Source organism: Harpia harpyja, chromosome 14 (genome assembly GCF_026419915.1).
Source record: "Harpia harpyja isolate bHarHar1 chromosome 14, bHarHar1 primary haplotype, whole genome shotgun sequence".
In the NCBI taxonomy this organism is placed as follows: Eukaryota; Metazoa; Chordata; class Aves; order Accipitriformes; family Accipitridae; genus Harpia; species Harpia harpyja.
Window position 1 is genome coordinate 5,819,538 of NC_068953.1, and position 22,255 is coordinate 5,841,792.

The 22,255-nt window shown below is 45.3% G+C and overlaps 1 protein-coding gene and 1 long non-coding RNA gene across 2 annotated transcripts in view; one reads left to right on the forward strand and one right to left on the reverse strand.

Annotated features, from left to right (window-relative positions):
• HLF (HLF transcription factor, PAR bZIP family member) overlaps positions 1-3,364 on the reverse strand; it is a 38,500-nt gene extending 35,136 nt beyond the window's left edge. Inside the window, exons 1-2 of the mRNA XM_052807856.1 lie at positions 3,061-3,364; positions 1,315-1,650 (exon numbers count right to left, since the gene is read on the reverse strand). Of these exons, the coding sequence (XP_052663816.1) occupies positions 1,315-1,650; positions 3,061-3,166 (442 nt within the window). The 5' untranslated portion in view covers positions 3,167-3,364. The remainder of the gene's footprint in view (positions 1-1,314; positions 1,651-3,060) is intronic.
• Positions 3,365-8,281: 4,917 nt separating this feature from the next.
• Positions 8,282-11,476, forward strand: LOC128151491 (uncharacterized). The gene is made up of 2 exons (XR_008238387.1): positions 8,282-8,908; positions 10,839-11,476. It is a non-coding gene; the product is annotated as an uncharacterized LOC128151491 (long non-coding RNA).
• Positions 11,477-22,255: the final 10,779 nt, after the last annotated feature.

The following is a 22,255-nucleotide window of genomic DNA, read 5'->3' on the forward strand; positions in this document are numbered from 1 at the left end:
TCAGAAAAAGCAAGGATTTTTTATATTCTGCTCTTGCCAACTCCAAATATATTTTATTTTTGGGAACCCTTATAAGTTACTAGTTAACTATGAAATGCCTTGAAAATGAAATACAAAACAAAGTCAAATCAACATAAAGTAAAAGTAAATGAAATCCACAACTAAACACACACTTGACCTGGGGCCAAGGAGTCTGTTGACAGGTTTGGAGTGTTTTGGGGAGTGTTTTCTTTTTAATGAGAAAGGAATGTTGCAGACTTGTAAGACTTTTCTATTTCATCCTGCTCCACAACTTTTGTCCTTCTATTTATTTATTCTGCCTCCTTATCAGATGATTCTGACAATGACTTTGCACGCTGAGCATGGCAAAGGATCAAGCAGAAGGGTGAGGAGTGGTTTCCTGCTCCCAAGAGCACACTTTGCTCTAGCAAACCTTGTGTGAGCAGAAGAGCACAATAAATAAAAGTCACCCTTGGTCATCTTTAAGAAAAAAAGGCAAAGCTCCATGTTTTCCAAATTTCAATGTTGACACTATTCCACTGACCGTGATCTCAGCCATACTGGTGTCAAACCAGAGCAGTTATTCTGGATTCTTGCTAGTGTCTCTAAAGGGATGATTTCAAGTGCTAATAAACTAATAGAAGACTTCCACTGACATCAAATGGGTTTGAATCATGCATTACAATCAGAACATGGACTCCATGATGTTTTCTTTGCCTACAGCTTAAGGTGACTATAGATGTAATTTATCAACTCAGGTCAGAGTTACACTCAGTTTATGCTAATTTAAGCAAGATTATAACGCAGTTCCAAAATTTAGTTCCTGCCCCATGTACTGTGGCAAATTTTACTTTGCTCAATGGAGAACAAGATTATGGCCAAAATTTCAAACAGGAAGTATTGTCTTTAACTTCAAAATAATTGCCCACTCCTGTGTTCTCACATCAAATACTGGCTAAAGGAATATTCTCTTTCAGAGTCCTTCTCCCTGTTCATTTAACGCCATGGCATCTATGCACTACTATTCTGTTTGTGGTCTTTTTATTTGCTAATAATAGCTAGGCTATCAATGAAGAAAAGAAGATAGGTAGTTTCCTTGGAATTCCCACAGCTTCCTTACATAATTTAAACAAAAACCCCTGTGGAGCAACTTGGCAATAACTAAAGCTATTATTTTTATTTTTTGGAGTGTGAGTAACTTGAATCATGTTGGCCCTCTCTAAGGTGCCCGTCAACCATACAGGGAGAAGCAGTGATTTACACTGAAGGAGGGCTCATGCCAAAATCCATAGGAAGTTCTTAGGGCTGATTTACCTGGTCTGACCGGGCTCTGCATGCAGTTCTGCGACACCATGCCTGGATGGACTGAAGTAGAAGCCCTGCTGCTGAGGTCCATGACAGAAGGTGATGCTGAGGTAGCTTGCTGGAGACCTGACTGGTGTGGGCTATGCTCGTGCTGGTTTGGGCTGGGTGGAATGCCATTTTCTGAGAGGAATTCTTCCAGGTCCATGTATTCCAACTGGAAAGTGTCTCCATCGTATGGCAGTGTCTTGTCCCATAATGTTGGGCCCAAGAAAGCTGACTGAGGGACTGTGGTACTGGTGCTGTCATCGTCTAACTTCTTCTCTTTGTCTTTTTCTTTACCGAATGCTTAAACAAAACACATAATAAAGATATAAGAGCTGAGCAATTAAAATATCAGCTACTACTACTACTACTTCAATTATTTCTCCTGCACTCTCAGTTGTAAGAAACAAATACTCCCTTCATAAAAATAATTCCTTTGATGCAATCCATTTGGTAGGGAATTGAAGGGTCATGCCAACTGAGCATCTTTGCTGGATCCAACCATCTTTTTGAGATTTTCCTCTAATTTTAGTTAACAGTTCCACTGCATGCTTTGAATGTCAGCTTCAATAAGTACTCAACAGACTTAAAAGTGAGTATGTAAGTGGAAGCAAACTGGAAGATATTACGTATTCTGTTGAGAACAGTCTTAACCTAACATCCCCGTAATTTATTATCCTCTCATTAAGTCCCGGTCTTGCTAGTCCTTACACATGGACAGCAGTCCTCAAATTCAGTACTTCTTAACATTGTTGTAAGCTAGTAACGTACAACAACAGTGAAGTCTGACAGAGTATGTATTCTGATGTGCAGAAGAGCTTATGAAAAATTCAAAGGTAGAAGCAAAGCAAAAAAAGAAACTGATGCTTCCTACAGTATCCACGAATTTCAACACACATTTTTGAAGGGAAACACCCGATTTCTCTGTAAGATTTGCAAGAATCTGAACCAGTAAAGCTTCCTGTCAACTACCATGCCTTCTTAACATTTTGTTTTTAACCACATGCAACAACCCCGGTGAAATCCTGCAAGTCGCTTCGCAACAAAACTCAGAAACCTTGGCTCTGCAAGACCTTTCACAAGTTTTTGTTTTCTAACATGCATTTGATTCATTAGAAATACAAGGTGCAATTATGCCCGCGCTGCCTTAGCTTTCCAGAAAAGTTGAAACTTTCTGTTAAAACGCCTTCAGTTACACGGGGCCAGGTTTCACCGAGGGTGGTTGTTAAGCGGCGGAGCAGGACGGAGCAGCCGTCGGACCTCGGCTCAGGCTGGGAGGGGGGGCTCCGAGCCGCCAGCCGCCCACCCCCCAACACTTCACCCGAGGCAAATCGCGCCCTTTTAATTTATTTTTCCAGGCGGCCGGAGCCGGCCCCGCAGCAGCGATGGAAAAACCGAGCGCCTTCCGTTAGGTCAGGCCGACTGCGCCCATCGCTCACCGCCTAATGCCCTTACCGAAATCATCCCATTACTTAATCGCCTTGGGGGGCGGGGGGGGGGGGGGGTGGTGGGAGGGAGGAGAAAGGAGGGAAAGCGAGGCAGCGGTCCCTGAGGTGACGGCAGGATGGGGGGCCGCCATTTCGGGGCGCCTGCCCTCACCGGGCCGGGCTGTGAAGGGGCCCGCAGGCGCGGCGGAGGGGCAGAGCCGGCCCCCGGGGGGGTGAGGGGGGTGGGGTGTGCCGGGGGAGGGAGGGCTGCCCAGGGAAGTCTCACCGTCTTCGTGAGCGAGCGGCAGCTTGAGCGGGTTTTCCAGCAGGGACTTCAGCACCCCGTAGGTGGGAGGTAGGAAGGTGGGGTTCAGCGGGAGCGGCCGCGACATGGTGGGCTTTCCCTCGGGGGCAGCTGCGCGGCAGCGGTTCCTTCCCTTTCCTCTCGCGGCGGCACCGCTACGAAGGGCGGTGAAACGGGCGCAGAGCCGAGCCGAGCCCCGCTGGCGAGGGGCGCCTGGAGGCCGCCGGAGCAGGGGAGCGGGAGAGGCCCCTCCGCCGCGCAGCTCCGCCGCCGCCGCCCGCGCCGCTCCCGCCGCCCGCTCTGCGCCGCGCGCCCCGGCCGCGCGCCCATGTGCAGGCGCTGGCGGCGCTGACGTCAGGCGCGGCGCGGCACCGCCATTGGAGCGGGGGGCGCGGCGCACGGTCCCGCCCCCCTCCCCCGCCCCCGCCCCCGGCACGCGCGGCGGCCGTTACCCGCGCGGTGGCGGGAGGGGAGGAGGGGGGGAAGAGGTTTCGCCAGACCCGGCCCGTGGTGTCGGCGGGAAGCGCGGCCGAGCCGTTCCCCCCGCCCGCGGGGAGCCGCGCCTGGCGAGGCCGAGGCCCGGAGCCGTCTCCCCGGTAACCGGGAGGAATGTTAATGAGTTTGAATGTTTGACCCGGCTGGGTGCATCCGAGCGTGAGGGCAGCAGCGGGGAGCGAGGCGGTACCCCTCAGGGGAGCGGGGCGGGCGGGGGCACACACACACACACAACCCCCCCTCGCCGCCGCCGCGGCCGGAGGGACCCCGGGCCCTGCCGCCGTGTGAGGGGGTGGCAGGTCGCGCCCAGCCCAACGGGGAGCACGGCGGGTTGAGGGCGGCTGCGGGGGACGAGGCGGCGGGGGGAGCCCGCCGGCGAACTGCCCTGGCGCCCCGAAGGAGGCGGGGCGGATGCTGGTTCTATCCATTTCTAAGGGAACCGGGTACCGGGCTTGCGAGCGTTTCATTTCGGAGCCATACAGGACCCTCCGTAGGTCTCATTTCTGTGAGCAGATTGCTTCTCTCGCCTGTTACCGAGATAGGCCCGGGTGAGGTGGCTGTCACCACGAGCAGGGTTCCCGCTGCTTCGTACCAGTTTTGTGTCAGAAGGGGCTCTCCTCTCTGCTTGCCGAGATCCTCGTGGCAAGTACGGTTGACTTTCTGTCCGCTTAGGCCTTCAGCCGCCCTCAGGAACGGAGCCCTATCTGCACGTAGACCGTTCAAGAGCTGCAGTCTTGCTGCAGTAACTTCCACCCTTCAGGTGCTTGTAGGCACTTGTATCGCCCTGCTTCTCGTCTGGTTTTTTGGATGGCATTTTGCAAAGCTTTACCATCCGTATTTAGTTGTTACTCTTTCTTCAAAAGTCAGTTCTTTTACCATTAACAAATATAAATAATCACAAATACTCACTATAAGCAAACGAAGGTAAATTATGTGCATAAAGTTTTAGTTGGAGTGCCCATTATTTAGAAATAAAAGCTGTCTGAGGAACAGAAGTCTGCCTGGAACAGTTATGTTCTCCCCTTATGTATCTGTCTATGATTACGTGCGCTGACTAGCGTCTAGTCAAACAATCAGACCAAAACAAGCACCTAATCAAAGTCCAAAGTACATTTTAATCAGTAAAATCCCACGGCCCAACCAAAACCTGAAGACTGGCAACTGTAATCGGCAGGCCCTTCAGAACCAGAGACAGCGTAATATTAACGTATTTACGGCACAACTGAGCAGGGGTTCTGGAAGAACCTTCAAATGCCACAGACGCGGCATGGTTCACGACTGGAGGGGCTTCAAGCAGGGATATGATAGTAGCAGCGCAGTAGTTTTTAAGTCACCTAACCAGAAAAAAGCACTAGATTATTAAATGATTGTATACATACCAACCTTGCCTCAGATGCCCAAATTGCTAGTTAGTGGAAACCTTTCATTACAGAGCTACAGAGTGATTGACATAAAGATTAGGGCAACGATTGGCAATCCATATGCAGATGCGGTACAGAATGTTTTTCTATGCAGTTTAAAGGGGAACAAAAAGGATAGATTTAGGAGATACGGTAAGCAACAAAGACGACTAAGCAGAATAGAAGATGTAAAAGGGATATTGGGAAACACCAGTAACAAGGTTAGGGATGTAATGAAAGCTCAACTGGAGCAGAACTCCTTATGTTTTTACGGTCGTTGACCATTACAGACAAAATATACTCGACAGAAAGAAACAGCATTTTCAATGCAACAGAATGACAGGAAAACTGCACCGTTTCACTCCTTGACATTGAACAGGATAAATTATGTGTAGATCTGTGTGAGTGTGCAACAAAATGAAGCAACGAGACACTGAGGACTGCATACAGTTACAGACTGCATTCCCAACACGCAGGAGCTGGGAATTTCCTGGATGAGAAAGCTGAAACAACTCTTCCCGATATACGGACCAGCCAGAAAAGCTGAGCAAAGTACCTGAGTATGGTGCTCGAGCTGTTGTTTTCAGTCTCGCACTACAACAGGAGCAGTAATTTAACTCCAGCCTTGCCACACAGGCAGGTTTCATACCAAGTAACCTAAATTGCCAGGCTGTCAGGACACCGCGTTGTTTTTGAACACTGGTGTTGTGTGTACCTACGAGTTACCGATTTTTACTGGCTACGCTTTTCCAACGGTGGTCCCCAATTCCTTCATGCTATTTTGACCACTGGCTGACCCCCCACGCTACTCTCCAGGTAAAGCTAACACAACCAAAACAGAGCTAATGATACGCTAACTGGATTTCTGCATTTTCCAACGAAAATACCATTTGTTGGCATGGATTCTTGGCTTAGCATTCACCCACAAAATGTTTATTTTACAGCTTATGAAGGACTATGACAGCTACGTAGTTTTAATATAGAAAATATCTTGATAGGACCCCAATTAAAAAAAAATCTCAGCTAATGTTTATGTTTCTGTCCTGGTGTTTTCATCCCAGAAACATCATCAGTTACATGGCCCAAAGACCCTATTTTTTCAAACCGAGTACACACAAGTTAACGTACCATTTCCCAAGATAATCTCTTTTTTTTTTATGTAATTGTTTTCTTTAGCAAAGACAATTTGAAAAGACAATTTTAAACTCAAAAAACCTTTACACTTTTAAGGGGTCCTGCTACCTACAGGCCAAGTGTACCAGGATTAGACTCCCCCCCTCTGGTAGCACAAGCCCCCGTTGCCGGACAGACAGCACAGGCCTGCACCCCGGTTACCGCAGCCCCGGGGCCGTCCTGTCAGGAGAGGTGCTGCCTCAGGAGTTCACAGCAGCGCTCTGCGCACAACCAGACACACGCTGGTTGGGTTTTTTTCCCTTTTTCCCCTTTTTTTTCTTTTTTTTTTTTCAGCAGGGAGCCTTACAAACAGGCACACGCAGGGCCCCAACCCCCAGCGCTGCACCCTGCCCAGCCGCTCGCGCTGGAAACGGCCGCTGTGGCTACGAACATGGCGGTGTGACCACCTGGGCCCTTCCCGTTCTGCCCCCGGGGGGGGGACCCCGTTCGCGGTGGGAACCGACACCCCGCCGAGGGCCGACCTCGGCACCGACGGCAAACAGGGCTGAAGTAACGGCGGGCCTGAGGGCTCCTCCCTGCCCGCAGCCCGGTGGGGCTGAGGAGGGGCCCGCACGGCGGCGACCGGGAAGCGGCGACCGCGACCGGTCGCTCCCGCCGTCACGCGGAGCCGGGGCGGGAGGGGGGGCGAAAGGCGCGCGAGGGCCGTCACGTGAGCGCGCGGGCTGACCTACTTTGGGCCAATGGCGGGGCGCAGGCGGTCCGCGCGCTCCCCCCCCCCCCCCCCCCCCCGCCCCGGGCAGCCCCCCGCGCGCTGCCCGCTGCGGGGCCACAGCGGCGGCGGCGTGAGGTGAGCGGCGGGGCGGCGGCGCGGCAGCGGCGGGCCCCGCGCTGAGATTCGGGCACGAAACCCGCCACAGCCCCCCCCACCCCCCCCTCGTTTCACCTCCCGTGAACCGGCTTCGGAGCGGGAGCGCTCTGGCCCGGTGCCGCGGAGCTGGCTGGGACGGTGACCCGCGCCAAACGTGCGTTGGTTTACGTTAGAAGCGGTACCCGTCGGAGCCGCGGCAGCCCCCCGGTTGCCCCGGTACGGACCCTCGTTGCCCGCCTGGTGAGCGCGGGGGGGGGGGGGGGGGGGGCGCTGCCCCTCGGAGGGTTCAAGCTGCTTCTTGGGCATTTCGGGTTCAGAAATGCGACTCGAATCTTGATCTTTCGGCTAGAGGGAAGGTGGGAATCGCTGTCCACAGGGTTTTGTAACCCTTGGCATGGCTCCCGTCGGATCATTCTCTTGTTTCTGAATCTACTCATACCCCTGCTTTTGAAACTGAATAAAGATTATTCCCCCCCCCCCCCAAGTTATTTTAAACATGTTTTACAAAGGAGGTACAGCTTGTTTTAAGTAAAAAAAAAAAAAATATTCAGCATAGTTCATAAGAAATGTGTTTTCTCCACAACTTTGCTGCAGTTCCCATTCTCCTATCTATTGCATTTGCATAGCCTGCAATGGTAACTGGGAATTCTGTTCTGAAGTATCTTCTGGAAACAAGATTGCAGTTTTTCTTCCCCATGCAGAAAGCTTGAGTGAAAGTTTTACTAGGGATCCATTTAACCAGTATCTTCCAGAAGACCTACTTGTATTTTCTCCATAAACATGGATAAAAGTGGGCCAGGAGCACTGTGCAATAATCACAGCTCAGCATAAATATTGATACTGATAGATGGAAAGGTACCCGCTCCTGTGCTGGAAGACAGGTATATCATAGTCCACTCATAATCTAGGGCTCCATATGTATTTAAATACAGATTGGTCTGAAGAATCCAGTCCTTTGACCATCTCATTCTGCTCAGGGTTAGATAGGAGCCAGTACCGTATGTGCAATTTGAGAAATCTCTTGAACTCGAGCAAAACTCTCTGATCAGGTATGCATACAGTCGCAGCTGGACTGCCAATGTCACTTAATTCCTCTATTAGGCTGCTTTCTTTTAAATATGGTCTGTCTGGAGAAACGAATTGCATAAGTAGGGGGACGGATAACAAGCTACAAGGTGGAGAGGATAAATAATGCAGGAGAACAAGCTTTTGGCTCAAGGTACAGGGTAGATTGGAAAAGCAAATGGTTTACTGTACCTTAAATACCTACTGGTTTATTGACAGAGGGATTCCCCACCTCAGCCCTTTAGGAGCCAAAACAATGGATGAAAGGATCGAGTGAGATGCGAAAAAAAAAAAACCAGAGGAGAGAATTTGAAGAGAATCAAGATTCAGCCTTTGTTTTAGTTCTAATTTGTCCTACAACAGTGAAACATTCCCAGATTGGCCTCAGGTAGTGGTACGTTTCCAGCTATATTATGTGACGTGTAACAGAGATGCATAAAAAGCCACATGAGTATGTTCAGATACCCACACCCTAACTGGAGCTAAAGAGCAGCAGCTTTTGAAGACAAGGTTGAGCAGCACCAAGGAGGAAAGCCTGTCCCCCACTTCCTTCACCATCACAGAGGTTCTGGAAGTAGTCCTTGCTTAGCTTTCCAAGTGAAAGCTGCTACCAACAGTACTGAATTACTTAAAAATTGATGTTTATTGTCCACATGGTGTGCAGCTGAGCGAGCTGCTGTGGCTCCTTGCAAGAGGAAAAATGCTTGTTGAATGAACCATGATCTGCCCCCACCTCTTTTTTTTTTTTTTTATTTAGCTTTAATTGAATGTGGGAGAGACAGGTTTGGAACTGCTTTTGGGTGATGGCAGAGGAACTTCTTTTAAGTAATCTGGGGTGGTTCCAAAAGGCATTCCAGTTCTCAGAAAAGTAGGTATTACTAGTCATTGCTTATACGCTATGAGTTGAAAGATTAATAATTTTCTCTGCCAAAGTTTACAGTCAGCCTTTACCATGACAGTAGATCAAATACATGTACTTGCCTGGGCAGCTGACCTGGTTTGAACTCAGCAAGTATTACTCTCAGGGATGACTACATTTTTGGAACAAATACTCTGCTATGCTTTTTAAAGCAGCCTTAACCTTGTAAAGCATTAACCAGCCTCTCAAGCCCATTTCAAGCACCTATTGCCCTTGGTGCCTTGGCGAATTATTTAGACCCGGTAGGTCTAAGCAGCCAGATGACAGAACTGGATTGAGACAAGAGATAAGGGAGTAGCTGGCCTGTTTTGCAGTCAGAACTTCCCCTGAATAAGGGCAACTCTCAGCTGGTGCCAATGGGAGAAACAACTTGATCCTTCCATTTATTCCTCTGCGCTCCATTCCTCTTCCTTTCTCACTTTTGGCTTGCATGCTGCAGAAAGACAGTTAGAAATAGCTGTTCTTACATGCTCAGGCTGTTTGATTTTTGGAAGTTGGCATTGGTTTTACTGGAGACAGAAGAGCACCCACGAGCACAGAATAAAACAGCCCATCCCCAGGCAGAGCTGTAACAGAAGGGAGGAGTGAAAGGTGCAGGAGCTGAGCATCTCCTCCTTATTCAGAGTTGCTATTGAAGTCAATGACCCAGATTTCTCTGACTTCAAATGGCTGTTTTCAGAGAGCTTGCCAGAGGCATGGTGCTGGGGAAGGTCAAGCAGAATTTAGCTTGAAGTATTCTGCATACACGGGCTTATCAGATCCAGATCCGTAGAACGTGATACTGAAAAACCTGTGTTCTTCAATGAGGTCTGTGAAAGTCAGTGAATTGACTAGTACCCTGGGCTTCAGGCTTGCAAGGCTGCCCTAAGCTTGGGATTTCTTTCTGTCCTGCACTTCTGTGATCAGTTCTGTGACATCCACCTTGCTCCCAGGTTTCCCTCTTAAAAAAAAAAAAAAAAATTCGCAGGAAACCCAAACTAGTTTTTAATCCCATGGGCTTAGATTATTAAGAACCCAGAAATGTGGTGAACCTCTCTTATCTTTGGAAAGAAAGCCTGACCTTCTGCGGAAAACTGGGAGAATTCCTACAGACAAAAATCAGGCTTCTAAACATAAAGGCATTAAAGTCATGCTATGTGTCCTTATGAAAGAATCATTGTAACTGCACATATTTTAAAGAACAGCAAGTAGTGCAGAAGCGCACTTTATTAATCTGTATGCAGTTTATCCTGTAGGTTTAGATTTGTTAAGTCTTGCAGATGAGACTGGTTTGGGTTTGGGGGTTTTTTCCCCCTCTTTCTTTAACATACTCCCACTTTCAGTTATATGCAGCAGCAGAACAGGTTCCCGGTACTAATGTCAGCCCGCAGTACCCTTCCTTAGCCCAGCCAGGGGGATTCTGCTAAATTATCATCTTTCTTATAGCCCATTTTATTCTGTTTAAATCTGCCATCAGAAATTCCAGTTGGAAACTAGTTGCTATCTCAGTATCAGAATATGCACATTGAATATGTTAAATATTGGTGTACCAGGCTTCCCAGGTTTTTGGAAACCTACTTATGCAAATATCACAATGCAACATAGAGACAGTAACGACGAACACTGTCTTAAGAGGCAAATGTACCCTGGATTCCGTGTGTGTATCTCGCTACTGTATTTGATACAGAAAGTTTGATTAGATCTCTGAAGGTTACAGTTTAAGAGGGCTTGGAAAAAATAGAGTATTAGTAACTTGGATTTTTTTAATGTATATTCAAACACAGAATCAGCTTTACTGATACGGAGAACCCCAAAGCTGGATTTCAGTTGTATGGCTCTGTGTTTATCAAAAGAAAAAGGAGGTATTTTCCCATAATCATATGTCAGTTTGTCTTACCAGTGTCCAGGGCTGCCGTGCGCTGTGACGCAGGATGGAGCAGCTGCACACTGGGGATTGTGCTCCGAGGGAAAGGAACAGATTCGGAGTGTTCAAACCACGAGTCCTCCTACCTCTCCTTTCCGCTGGAGTCAGCAGCTCTGCCGAAGTCCCGCTGCCCATTTTAGCTTCTGAAAGACTAGACTAATTGCTAACATCTCCTACGAGGACAGATGTGTACAGAAAAGATGTACACTAAAAGAGACGCATAATATTTGCCATTTCAAACAGTGTTCAGCTTTGTAAAGTTGTTTTTATGCATTGAAGTGAAATGTTTAAGTTAATTGAGTTGAATACAACGATAGCTGGCAGCTGTATCATAATAACCCTTCGATATACACGCAGACACAAGGAAGCATAGAAGCATTGCTATTGTTTGTTGCTTTATTCTGCCTTTGACTTTTTCTTTTTAATGTCATTTTTTCTTTTAAGGTTATCTGCTCTGATCTGCAGTAATGTGGATGCGTAACTGACTGTATTTGGACTAAAGATATTCTTGTCTGTATGTTTTCCTCGCCAGGCATTTAGACTATAAGCTATATTGAAAGCATCAGGCAGAAAGCTATACTGAAAACATCAGACATAAATAGTTTAATATTAAACCAGCTTTGTATTATTTTTATTCCCATTCATTTGTAAAGCTTTTTAAAAAAAATCTTTAATTAATGGCCTTGCAGAGTAAGTTGTTTTTGAAGGCTCACAACTAGCATTTTCATAGGCAGTTTTGGGGGTCTTTGTTGCTTGTTTTTTTTTTTAAACTGCCAAAGGGCATAAACATACTTACGGTTTTCTATAGCCATCTGACAGCATGTATGCAAGGAAATAAAGATGTCCTCCTCCTGTATTTTCCCTTAAATGGCTTTGACCTGGAGAATAGATTATGTTGATTGGCATGAGAAAGAAGGCTGTGATCTTATTTTTACTGTTTGTTATAGCAGTTTCAAACTTATCAAAAGAAGAAATAGAGGCTTTTTAGATGGCTGCTTGCCAACATCACTAATCAGAATTTTAATGAGATTTTTCTTTTCAAGGCCTAAATTAGGTCTAATTAACAATATATAAAGCAAATGTATAATGCCATAAAAGGGATGCAGCCTACTGCATATAGAATGTTTCAATCTCTTTACAAATAGAAATATTGAAGAAAATATACATTCTTATGGTTTTAAATATATGCAGGGGTTTTTTTACTGTTGTTATGTCTCAGTTAACAAATTGCCTTTAGAAGAGGTGCTTCTAGACTTTTATAGTAACTTTGACATCTCCGAAGGGGAATAACGCAGGTGCTTATGGCTGACCCTCCCTGTACGATATCTGTTCACTGTTCCTGAAAACCCCAGTCCGACACGCTGCTATCGCAGTGACAGCGTGAGCTGGGCCCTGTGACTTTCCCGAAGTGCTCTGTTTGCCACCATCGTGGCTTCGGATGGACCATGTGTTCCTATTGTTTGTGGGCTGGATAACTAGCCTGCAGCTCCCATTTCCCAACCATCACAAAAGGCACGGTTATATTTAGTCTACACACACTGCTTTTCTCCAAGCATTTAAGACAGAAGATGATTAACAACTACACGTCATCCTCAAAACACAGCATTGTTGCTTCCCCCAAAGTATATTTTGTGCACAGAGGGCTAAACCAAAAGGACTTTTCTCTTTCCCCCTTGCAAGATTTTGTTGTTATTTATGGTACCGTAGTTCAGTTCTCTCCTTGTCTGTCTTATCTGTTACATATGAAATATTTCAAAAAAGGAAAGCGTCTTTAATCAGAGTTGCTCACATGCAGCTTAATGCAATTAAACACCTAGAAGTATAGAACTGCAGCTTCTGCCTAAATAGACCATTTTATTCACATACTGCGACCATTAACCAGGAAGTCTCTTGCAAAGCCTTTTCCCAAATTTCCTGTTTAGTAAACAAATCTCATTCTTTTATTCCAGCTAAATCAATACCTCTTCTGATTCATTTAGTTCATGAAACTAAAGATTAATAGCAGCAGTAACAATGGGGGTAAAAAACCCACCAAAGCACACCAGAACAGAGTGAATATAAACCCCAAGCCAAACATCCCCCCCTTGCACAAACTCAGTCGTCATTTCTAGTAGTATTGGGCTGAGGCGTTCAGAACACTTGAGCCAGACTTTAAGCGTTGCTCTAGACTGGGTTTATCTGAAAAGCTGTAATCAAAGTTTATGCTAATTGGTAGCATCTGTAGTTAATAGGATAGCCTGTCAACTGACCATTAGCTTTGAACTAACATCAGACATATTCTAAGTAAGCTTAAATAGCCATTTCAAGTATATATTTCTTGAAGTGTGTAAATAAATATATTCACAGCAATTTTAAGGAAAGAGCCAAACCACAGGGCAGAGTGAGCCAGAATCATTCTGCATCTGTTACAACACTCAGGATAATGTTTTGGTTGATTTATAGTGGAAATATTTGTTTTTCAGCTGGAATTTTGGTAACTCAGAACAGATGTTTGCAGCAATGTTGGAATACTGTCTACCCATGCTTCGCTGCTAAATCAAGTGTCGTTATGCATTTAAACTAATCTAGGAAAAAATTAATATACTGTGAAATTACTAATCTTACGAAAGGTACATCGTAATGAGATTCCAATCTGATTATCTTTCCATTTTATCAGAATCTCAAGTCGTACAATAACACATGCAAAAAACTACCAAAGCTGCTAAATTTCAACTGTTTCGTGGCCCTGGATGGAGGAGAAGTGCTTGTCTACCAATATTTTTTTCAAAGCCTTGTAGTGTTGAACCAACTCAGCTTTCCAGCTTTTTTCCACCTCCACTGAGCTAGGCAGTATTTAAACAAGGGGAGAGAAGAAGATTCTTCTTCTCTGTAATGAGAAAGTTATTTGTATCTCCTAAAAATCATTAAGAATTCAGTACAGTTTAAGAAAAGTCCTATTTCTATCAGTTAAAGACCTCTGACTACAGAGCAGCCACAAATACAATCCTCTTTTCCCCACTGCTTTACTCATGTCCCTCAACATTTAGCCGGAAAAGGAGAGGAGTGTGTCTCCACGCTCATTAAATTAGCTAGGGGAGCAGCACGTTCTGAAATCCAGAGACATCTTTGCATTCGCTTCACTGCATTCACTGAGCTCAGAAGTGAACAGCACTTCTGTCAATTTGGAGAGGCTGCCTTTTTTTTCTTTTTTTTCTCTTTTTTCCTTAGGGAGGCAAGTTACAGTCTCTTCTCCAAGTGCAAACATCCAAAGCTATTTGCTGATGCGAATTCCAGATTGCCAGTGGAGCTCTGCCTGATGTCTTTACCTTATGAGGTCTGTTGTTTCTTCTAGGAACTTTCAGATGCTCTACTGCAATGTTCTCGCTTCCCAGGAAAGATCCAAATAAGCTGGCACGCAGCTCTTCTGTGGTTATCCCTTTTGCAGCTACCTTTCTTTCCTGGTGGCACCACTATATTCTTAATGGGTGAAAGCACTAACAACATCAGAGAGGAGCCAGTGACTTGTTTCTGTGCGAGGCAAACATTTTGAATCGCAGTTACAGTATTATGCTCTTGAAGATGTACTCAGAGATGTTTCCTCACTGATTAGATGCACTCATAATAAGGCTTGATGATAGGGTCAGCCCTTAGTGCCATCAGCTGAGGAAAGGAGGGGCAGAGCACAGCTTCTCTTTGGGCCTCAGCTATTTTACACCAGTACCTCATCCTGAGAGATGCACTATTAACATTGGAAGAAGTGGAACCTTAGCACAAGCTTGTTATGCAAATGCGGTACAAATGCAGATTTTACTGGAATATACTCTTTGCAAGCAAGTTAGTATTTATAGTGGTGACATGAGTCACCTTCTTAGATACCATGGATACAGCATTTCATCCGCTAACTCCATTAAGCACCATCAGCTTTTCACAGTATTTTGCACTTGCGCTTGTACAACTGAGTGATGGTTCCCCTCCTCGGGACGCTCCTTCCTCTCTGTCCTGGTGAGAACTGGAGCCAACGGGTATTTGAAATCCCTCTATGGCCAAGAAGCTTCCGTGCAACAGAAACAAAACTTCAAGTACTGTAGACTTTTAGACAAGGTTTTTGGAACATTTCTCTGATGCTTTGCTCAGACATCCAGCACCATTATTTTAGCTTGGTCATTATTTAACTGACTTGTCAGCTGTTATATGGTGTGATTTCTTCCTTGGAAAAGCTGTCCCTTCTGCAAGCAGGGCCATATTGTCTCATTAGCTGAGTTTCCTCGAGCAGTAGGTGTTAGACCCAGGCACCCCGAGATACCGGAGCGCTGGGCTCACAGCGGTCTGCATCCTGTACTACTGGCCATAGGGCTGAGAAATGTATTTACTCTCGGTCTGTTTACAATCCCTTACAATTGGGTTTTAAGCTGCAGGGCACCTCAACACTGAGGCCCCAACTGGGTGGGAAGAGCCGTGCAACAACACTGAAAGGCGCAGAGCTAAATCCGATGGTTATCACACATGCGGTCCAGGAGTTTCCATCACTGGAAATGATCTTCCATGTGTTATCAGATGGAAAAGTTCTGAACCATTTTTTTTTAATACCGTGTTTGAAGAATAAAATTTTCTTCAAACTTAAACCTTTACACCTGATCTGGAGTTTTCACTCATCAACACAGTTCAGTACAGGGGTTAAAGCACCAGGCTGGTGACTAATGCTCATCTTGCCAGCCCCTGCCACCGCTCGCTGTGTGACCTTGGGCAAGTCACTCGGTTTCTGTCAGCGTCATCTCTCTCCTCCTTTGTCTCTGTTTCCTGTGGGAGCAGGTAGGAGGATCTTAAGAGAGTAACACCTGTATCCCATGTGAATCTTTGCAGGAGTTAGCTGCGTGATTTCCTGTATAAATAAGGTAACGAGGTCTATTATGACACTGACAGATTGGAAGCCTCTCGTACACGAGAGCCCGGTACTTGTTTCCAGTAATAAGTCCTGTAGCAGTACACTATGTTTCTCTGAACCTCGCAGTAATATCCTCTTGTTGCTCTCTCAAGCTCCGTTAATGAGCTGCTCAGAGGTTGGGAGATGGCGTCTGCTTAGTAATGGAGTCAGTATTGATCTCAGTTACTGCAGATTTCTGCACTTTGCTAGGACAGATGAACAGTCTAATAATTGCTCATCATACGAAATCTGAACTGCCTAGATCCCAGTTAGATTTTTCAGGGTTTAATCCTGCCGGGTGCTGAACGCTTGCTGAGAGCCGGGCCATCCTCAGCCCATCAGAGGGGTGAAGGCAGTCTGCCTGCTGCAGGGTCAGTCTGGCTTGGACAGGGAACCTCTGCAAGATACTGTCCCGCAAGGAAACACTTTGATTGCTCTGGGTTACTAGTAGGCGAGACTGGTTTACTTAGGAGTTGCGCTGAGGTCCTTTGGAAGTCAGTCAAAGGCTTTATTATGCTAAGATTAGTAGCTCGTGAGTAATCTCTATGAGAACAATTCACTCTCACTTGGCTGTTGAAATTTCTCAGGTGCTGTATCTCACTGCCACATAGACTGGATTTTAAAATCAAAGAAATCTGTGGAAACACTGTATTTCTGGCCTAAGGGTCAGAAAAGGGTCCATGCCACTGTCTTTTCTGGAAAGGTGACACTGGCTTTATTATAAATGTAGGATTTGGTGTCATCTGAAGGTGCTTGTAACTTTTAAGAAAAAGTAAAATATACATGAGTTTATGGGAGAGGATTTTGTAGCTCTAACACACATTGCAGTTACAGACACAAAATGTTGTGCTTTTGGTTCATTTAGAGAATACACATTTCAGCACTCAGAGACAGCCTTATGATAAGGCATCAGCACAGAGGGCACTAAGGAGAGTTTGCAAATCAACTGAGAAAAAAAATTAATTTTAAGCTGTCCAGTTTTATAACAGATAACAGGAGATGTGATTTCTCTTCAATATTTATAACAGTTCCCCTCAAAATTAAAAAAAAAAATCAGTCTGATTTAGCTTTTTTCCAGGTTGTAGGGGTTCCAGGGGAGTAACTGCTATTCCTTAGCAGAGGACGTTGCATACAGAGAACCGAGCACGCTGACAGCCGGTTCCTGGCCATCCCTGCTCACGGAGCGAGGGTGTAACAAAGGATGGCAGGAGCTATTCCAAGCTGATGCCTCCCCAAAGTCTCCTTGCTTTCATTCAGGCATGGGGTTTTTTCTGCTCCAATAGCTGCCATTCCCTGTTGCAAAAAAAGATGTCAGCCAGGTTTCCTGCAGCACAATTTTGCTCTGACAGAGCCCTGCATGAAAGCAATTCACGTTTCCCTGTCCCTTGTTTTTTAGGTATTATTTTACAGCTGTTCACGTGGCTGCCATAAAGACCAGAAGAACAGCCTGGCACCAAGCAAATCCATCGCAATATTGCCACTGGGTTGTTCAAGAAAGGTAAAATTTCACTCTAGCTCTGGATCGTACCAAAGTAGATTAGGTTTAGTCACTTCTCCTTGTGCCTCAGTGTTTGGACAATAAGGAGAACGTTTGCTTGCCTTGAGAACTCCAGAGGAACTGCGGCGTTCCCGTGAGCATCAGTCTTGTTATGAACGCAGGCGAGGCTTCCCTGGAAATGTGCTACCATTTCAAGTGGTGACTCCAGGGAGAAGACTGCTGGCAGCCTTTTCATCTTCTCTGCACCCCGACTCATGAATAAACATAGGGAAAGAGGGAGCTAGATGAAAAGCAGCTAGGACCCGTGTTGCTGTAGAGCTGTGGATCTTCCCGGGCATTAGCTATAATTGGCTCCTCTCTTTCTGGGCTATCCAGTATTTTAGCAGGTGTTTCAGTGTCTCCCCGAAGGGAGGGAGAGCAGCCCAGTGTGCTAAAGCAGCTCTGACTGATTTTAGGTCACATTAGCAGCAAATCAGAGGGAACAGGCAGCCTCGGAGGGAGAGCTCTGCTCCCTCTCCTACCGCAACTCCAGACTTCAGTCCGCTTGTGATCTGACTTCAAGGGAGGCTTGAATCTATTTGAATCCCACTGCTATCTATAATTTTAACATGTACCCCACCTCCCAAAATTGTGTGAACCGGCACAGGGCTGTCACGGCTGAGGTTCTCATCTAGAATCTGCACGTAGATGTGCAATAGTCTTAAAAATCTTGACAGGTTAACTTTCAAGAAAATCTCTTGTTAGGCAGTAGTCACTACTAGCAATTACCATGCTTTTATCTGTAGCTGTCAATGCACCGTAAAAAGTGGCTGTTATTCCCATTTTATAGAAGAAACAGATGTTCTAGGGACGTCTGAATAGATTTAATACAGAAATGGCATGCCTAAAAGGTGTTCTAGAAAATCCCATCATTATCACATGACTGATTTTATTCAGTGCACCCAGGAATTCAGCAGATCGGCTGGTTGTGCTTTGCTTCTCTTCTTATTTGTTTTAAAGCAATAGTTTTGGTTTGAATTTTTCATTTTACTCCCCTTCTGGGGCAGAGAAAAAGCTGAAACGAGACTATCATAATTTTCTCTTTGAGGCAAACTTTCAGGTAGCGATTTATTTGAAACTTCTTGAGGTTTAATTTGGTTTTGTGATCAAGAGACACAGAAGTCACATTTGTGAAATCCAATTAGGCTCCAGCCCTGGCAGGGACACATGACATAAGGCACGTACATCTGCCTGACTCCCTGTCCTCCCCTGCTCTTAAAGCCCTCAGCCTCCATGGCAGAGTCATCCTTCTCATCTCAGGTATTCGGGATTACTGCAAACTCAATTTATCTGCTTGGGAGTTGTCAGAGCTGCAGTCTTTCGCTTGGAAACATGGTAGATGACAGGGAAAAGGCAGCTGAGAACTGCTTCGCTCTAGGGGAGCGAGCAGAACTGGGCAAGGCAAGAGGAGAGCTATAGACAGATGTTGTGTTGGCATCAGTACCATGAACGATGACTAAGTGCGGTTAGTACAAAAAGAGATAGGAGGCTGTGCTGTGGCCTTGGGTTTGACAAGGCATTACAGACACTTCTGTGCATGTCTCTACTCCTTTAACCTTCCCACCTGGAGCTAGAGTTTGTCAGTATCTTTACAGAGCAACCTTTTTTTTTTTTTGATTGAGGACTTTCCACTACAATAAGCTAAAACTTGTTAGAGCAAGGAGGAACTTTCCCGGTAATGATCCTTTCTCAGGAACCAGCTGTCACGCACTGCGGCTTGAAGGACGTGGTGAAGCACCTGACCACGTGCCACTGTCTTCACTCCCAGCTGCAGAGTCCCTTGGCTTGCCTTTCCCTTCTGGCTACAGCAAAGAAAGAAACTGGATACTTCTTTCTTGGAGAGCAGTAATTTCTCTCAGCCACACCAGAAACCAAATTGCTCATTATCCTGCTGTGCTGCTCACCTCTCTGAGCGATAGTTGTCCTTTGCCTGGAGGAGTCCTCTTGTGGCACCCACTTGTGCTGTAGCAAAACTTCATTCCCGATGGCTAACAAGTTTTCTTATAAGAAGGAATCTGTATTTTTATGAATGTGGTGAAGTTACTAAGGCCTTTCCCTTCACTTTCCTGAAATTGTATTCACTTTTAAGTAGGTTAATTTGTGTATACGTAAGAGCCAGGACAAGCAATGATAACAAACCTGAACTGAACCAGACTTCAGTTTTGTACTAAATAACCTCTGAGCACAGCAGTAAACCAGACTTTTCTGTTATCTTCAGCCAGCCACAGGACTTTCTGTTAGTGTACATTTACTATTGATTTGATTTTTGGTTTTATATCATTCACTGCGGGACTCTAAAAGGTTATTGGAACACCAGAGCCTGTATTACCGTGCTACTTCAGCTTCCAAAATCAGAATGGGTTAAGGACATACATAGAGAGCTTAGGCTCAAGTGACTAGACAACATTCCCAAAGACGAGCACACGGAGAAATGAATGAGATGAGATTAATCGCATTCACACATTTTCCTTTAATAACAAAATGATTCCTTTTGGTTGCATCTTTCAAATAGCCAAATAACAAGACAGTCATACTTTAATGCTGTTGGCGTCCTACTTCCCGTTCCTCTGTATCTTTATTATTTACAACACTTTTGTATTTAATTTGAAGGAATAATCTGATCTGAGTGACAGGTGGCTTTCTTAACGGGTTTCTCTGCTCCTGCTCATGCCATGACATCAATTATGTACAGTTGTCTTTTACTTGGGACGTGTAACCCCCATGGTGACTAATTACAGTACCTAACGTTAGGGTCCCCAATGGCACAGACTAGAGATGAAAAAAATGCAGTTCAGCCTGCTGCTTGGGGACTGAAAGCTTCACCATCCCTGGAGAGCTCAGTGCTCTTGGTTTTCTCAGGCCTTTGGGGTTGGAAAGGGATGGTGATGCATTACCAGGCTTTGGAGCAAAAATGAATACATTAGAAGGAACCCCAACGCTTTGCCTTTCCTAAGATCCTTTCTCTCTCCCATATCAGTGCTATTATTGTTATATTTTAACTTTAGGCCACAAACATAATTTTAATTCTTTTCCCATTCTAATCATATGTTTTAAAGAGTTCTCTTCACGTACAAGAGCAAGGATTGTTCTTGATGATAATAATAATTAGGCCATAGGGAAATACTGACTGCTTAACAGCTAAAGAGCAGGGTACTTAAAAAGAGATTAAGACATCTCTGATCGGTGTGTGGCTTTTGGGGGTCAGGGTGAAATTGTGACTTATCCACAGCAGCGGCAAAAGTACTGATTTTTCATGGTTTGCCTTTAAGGCAAGAAGCCTAGCAATCGAACCGATATTCCCCATAATGACTGTCTTGAGAAACTGGATACTTCCTCGTCAAGACGAGTGATCATTTCAGCAAACTCCCTCGTTTGCTGCCCCCAGTGAATAATAAGGCATCATATAGTTGCAGTTCAGTATCTCTATTCATCAATAGCCTTCATAACTTGAAGAAAGAACATAGCTTAGGTACATTTTGGAAAAGATGCTGGAGTAAATTCTGTGAGTCTTGAGCAACATTGTAACTACTAAACACATCATCGTCCTTTCTGTTATGCTGAGAATAGCTGAACCTAGAAGATATATATGCTCTAATGCAAGAAAATATCCTTAGACAGTAGTTAACCCTATACATATTTAAGCTCAGCTAATCCTGGAAGTTGTAAATGGAGATCCTTATCACATACGTCAGATCGAACATGGCCTTATGGCTTCAGGGACAGAATTTACAGGGGACGCACTAACCTCCCAAAACATAACTGGGAGCAGGAGGGATAAAGATTTTTTTCTCATCTACTCTCTTTAAATGAACAGCTTTAACTAGTTTGGGTTTGACTCAGATACTGTACCATGGGGACAGAATCAGTGTTGGTTATTAGATTTCAACTTCCCATCCTCATATTTGGAAACATGAGGCTCTATTTGTAACAGATTTTGGCCCATTCCATTTTTTTCACCTATATGACTTAGTGATGAATGATACAAAACTCATTGCATCTTTGTGGGAAGAGAATTCAATACCATTACCTTGTAATAAAATAACTTAGCTTAAAAGAGTGTTATGAAAATACCAATCTATTAAATCCATGGCAACATCAGCCACGGCTTGGGGAAAAAAATCCAGAATGAGCAATAAATAATGAAGCAACCAAAAAATATGAACAGAATCTGGATGGTACAACCTGTGAGATGGCTGGTATTTTTAGTATTAGCTGAAAACAATCCTCAGGGAAAGGCAAAGCTGGTTACAGAGGGCAAAGGTTAGGCTTTATTCATTAGTACTTGATTTTTGGTACGCTATCATTGCAAGCAGTAAGGGGAAAGATTTACTAAGGTATTTAGGTACCTAAACACGCCTAGCAGCATTTATAGCAGCATCTAAGTAGGTTAGGTGCCTAATTCCCATTAACTCCATCAACATCTTTAAGCTGCTAAACATCTTTGCAAAGCTGCCCCCAGAGCCTGAGCTGACAGGTCTCTCCATTTGAACTGGTGGGGCTGTGCTCATTTGCAGCAGCTGAAGCTCAAGCTGATGCTCCTTGGAGCGGAGCGGTATGGACAATACACGAGGACCAGGAGCACCGAAGTGAACAAAGGCTCCTGAGCTGACTTAAAGTTTTGCTACCGACTTAAGGTAGAGCCATACAAAAGTCACTCAGAGCAGTATTTGCAAAAACGCCACTGAATTCTGGCGCTTCGTTTGGAGTAAGCATTAATGTTTCTGACTCAGTGAGTTTCTTGAGGTGAGTGTTAAGAATCCCATCAGTTCCCAGGAAAGTCAAGATGTCACAGGCCAAGTCGTAACAGCAGTTCCTGAGCTTCAGGAGAGCCTTTCCCACTAGTCAGTCCTGCACAGCCTGGCCTGTTCCACAACCACAAACATTTTTCTCAAAGGGTTTTCCTTGCCTTAACTCAATGCCAGCAGACACTCTCCTGCGTGTCAGAAACAGACTTAA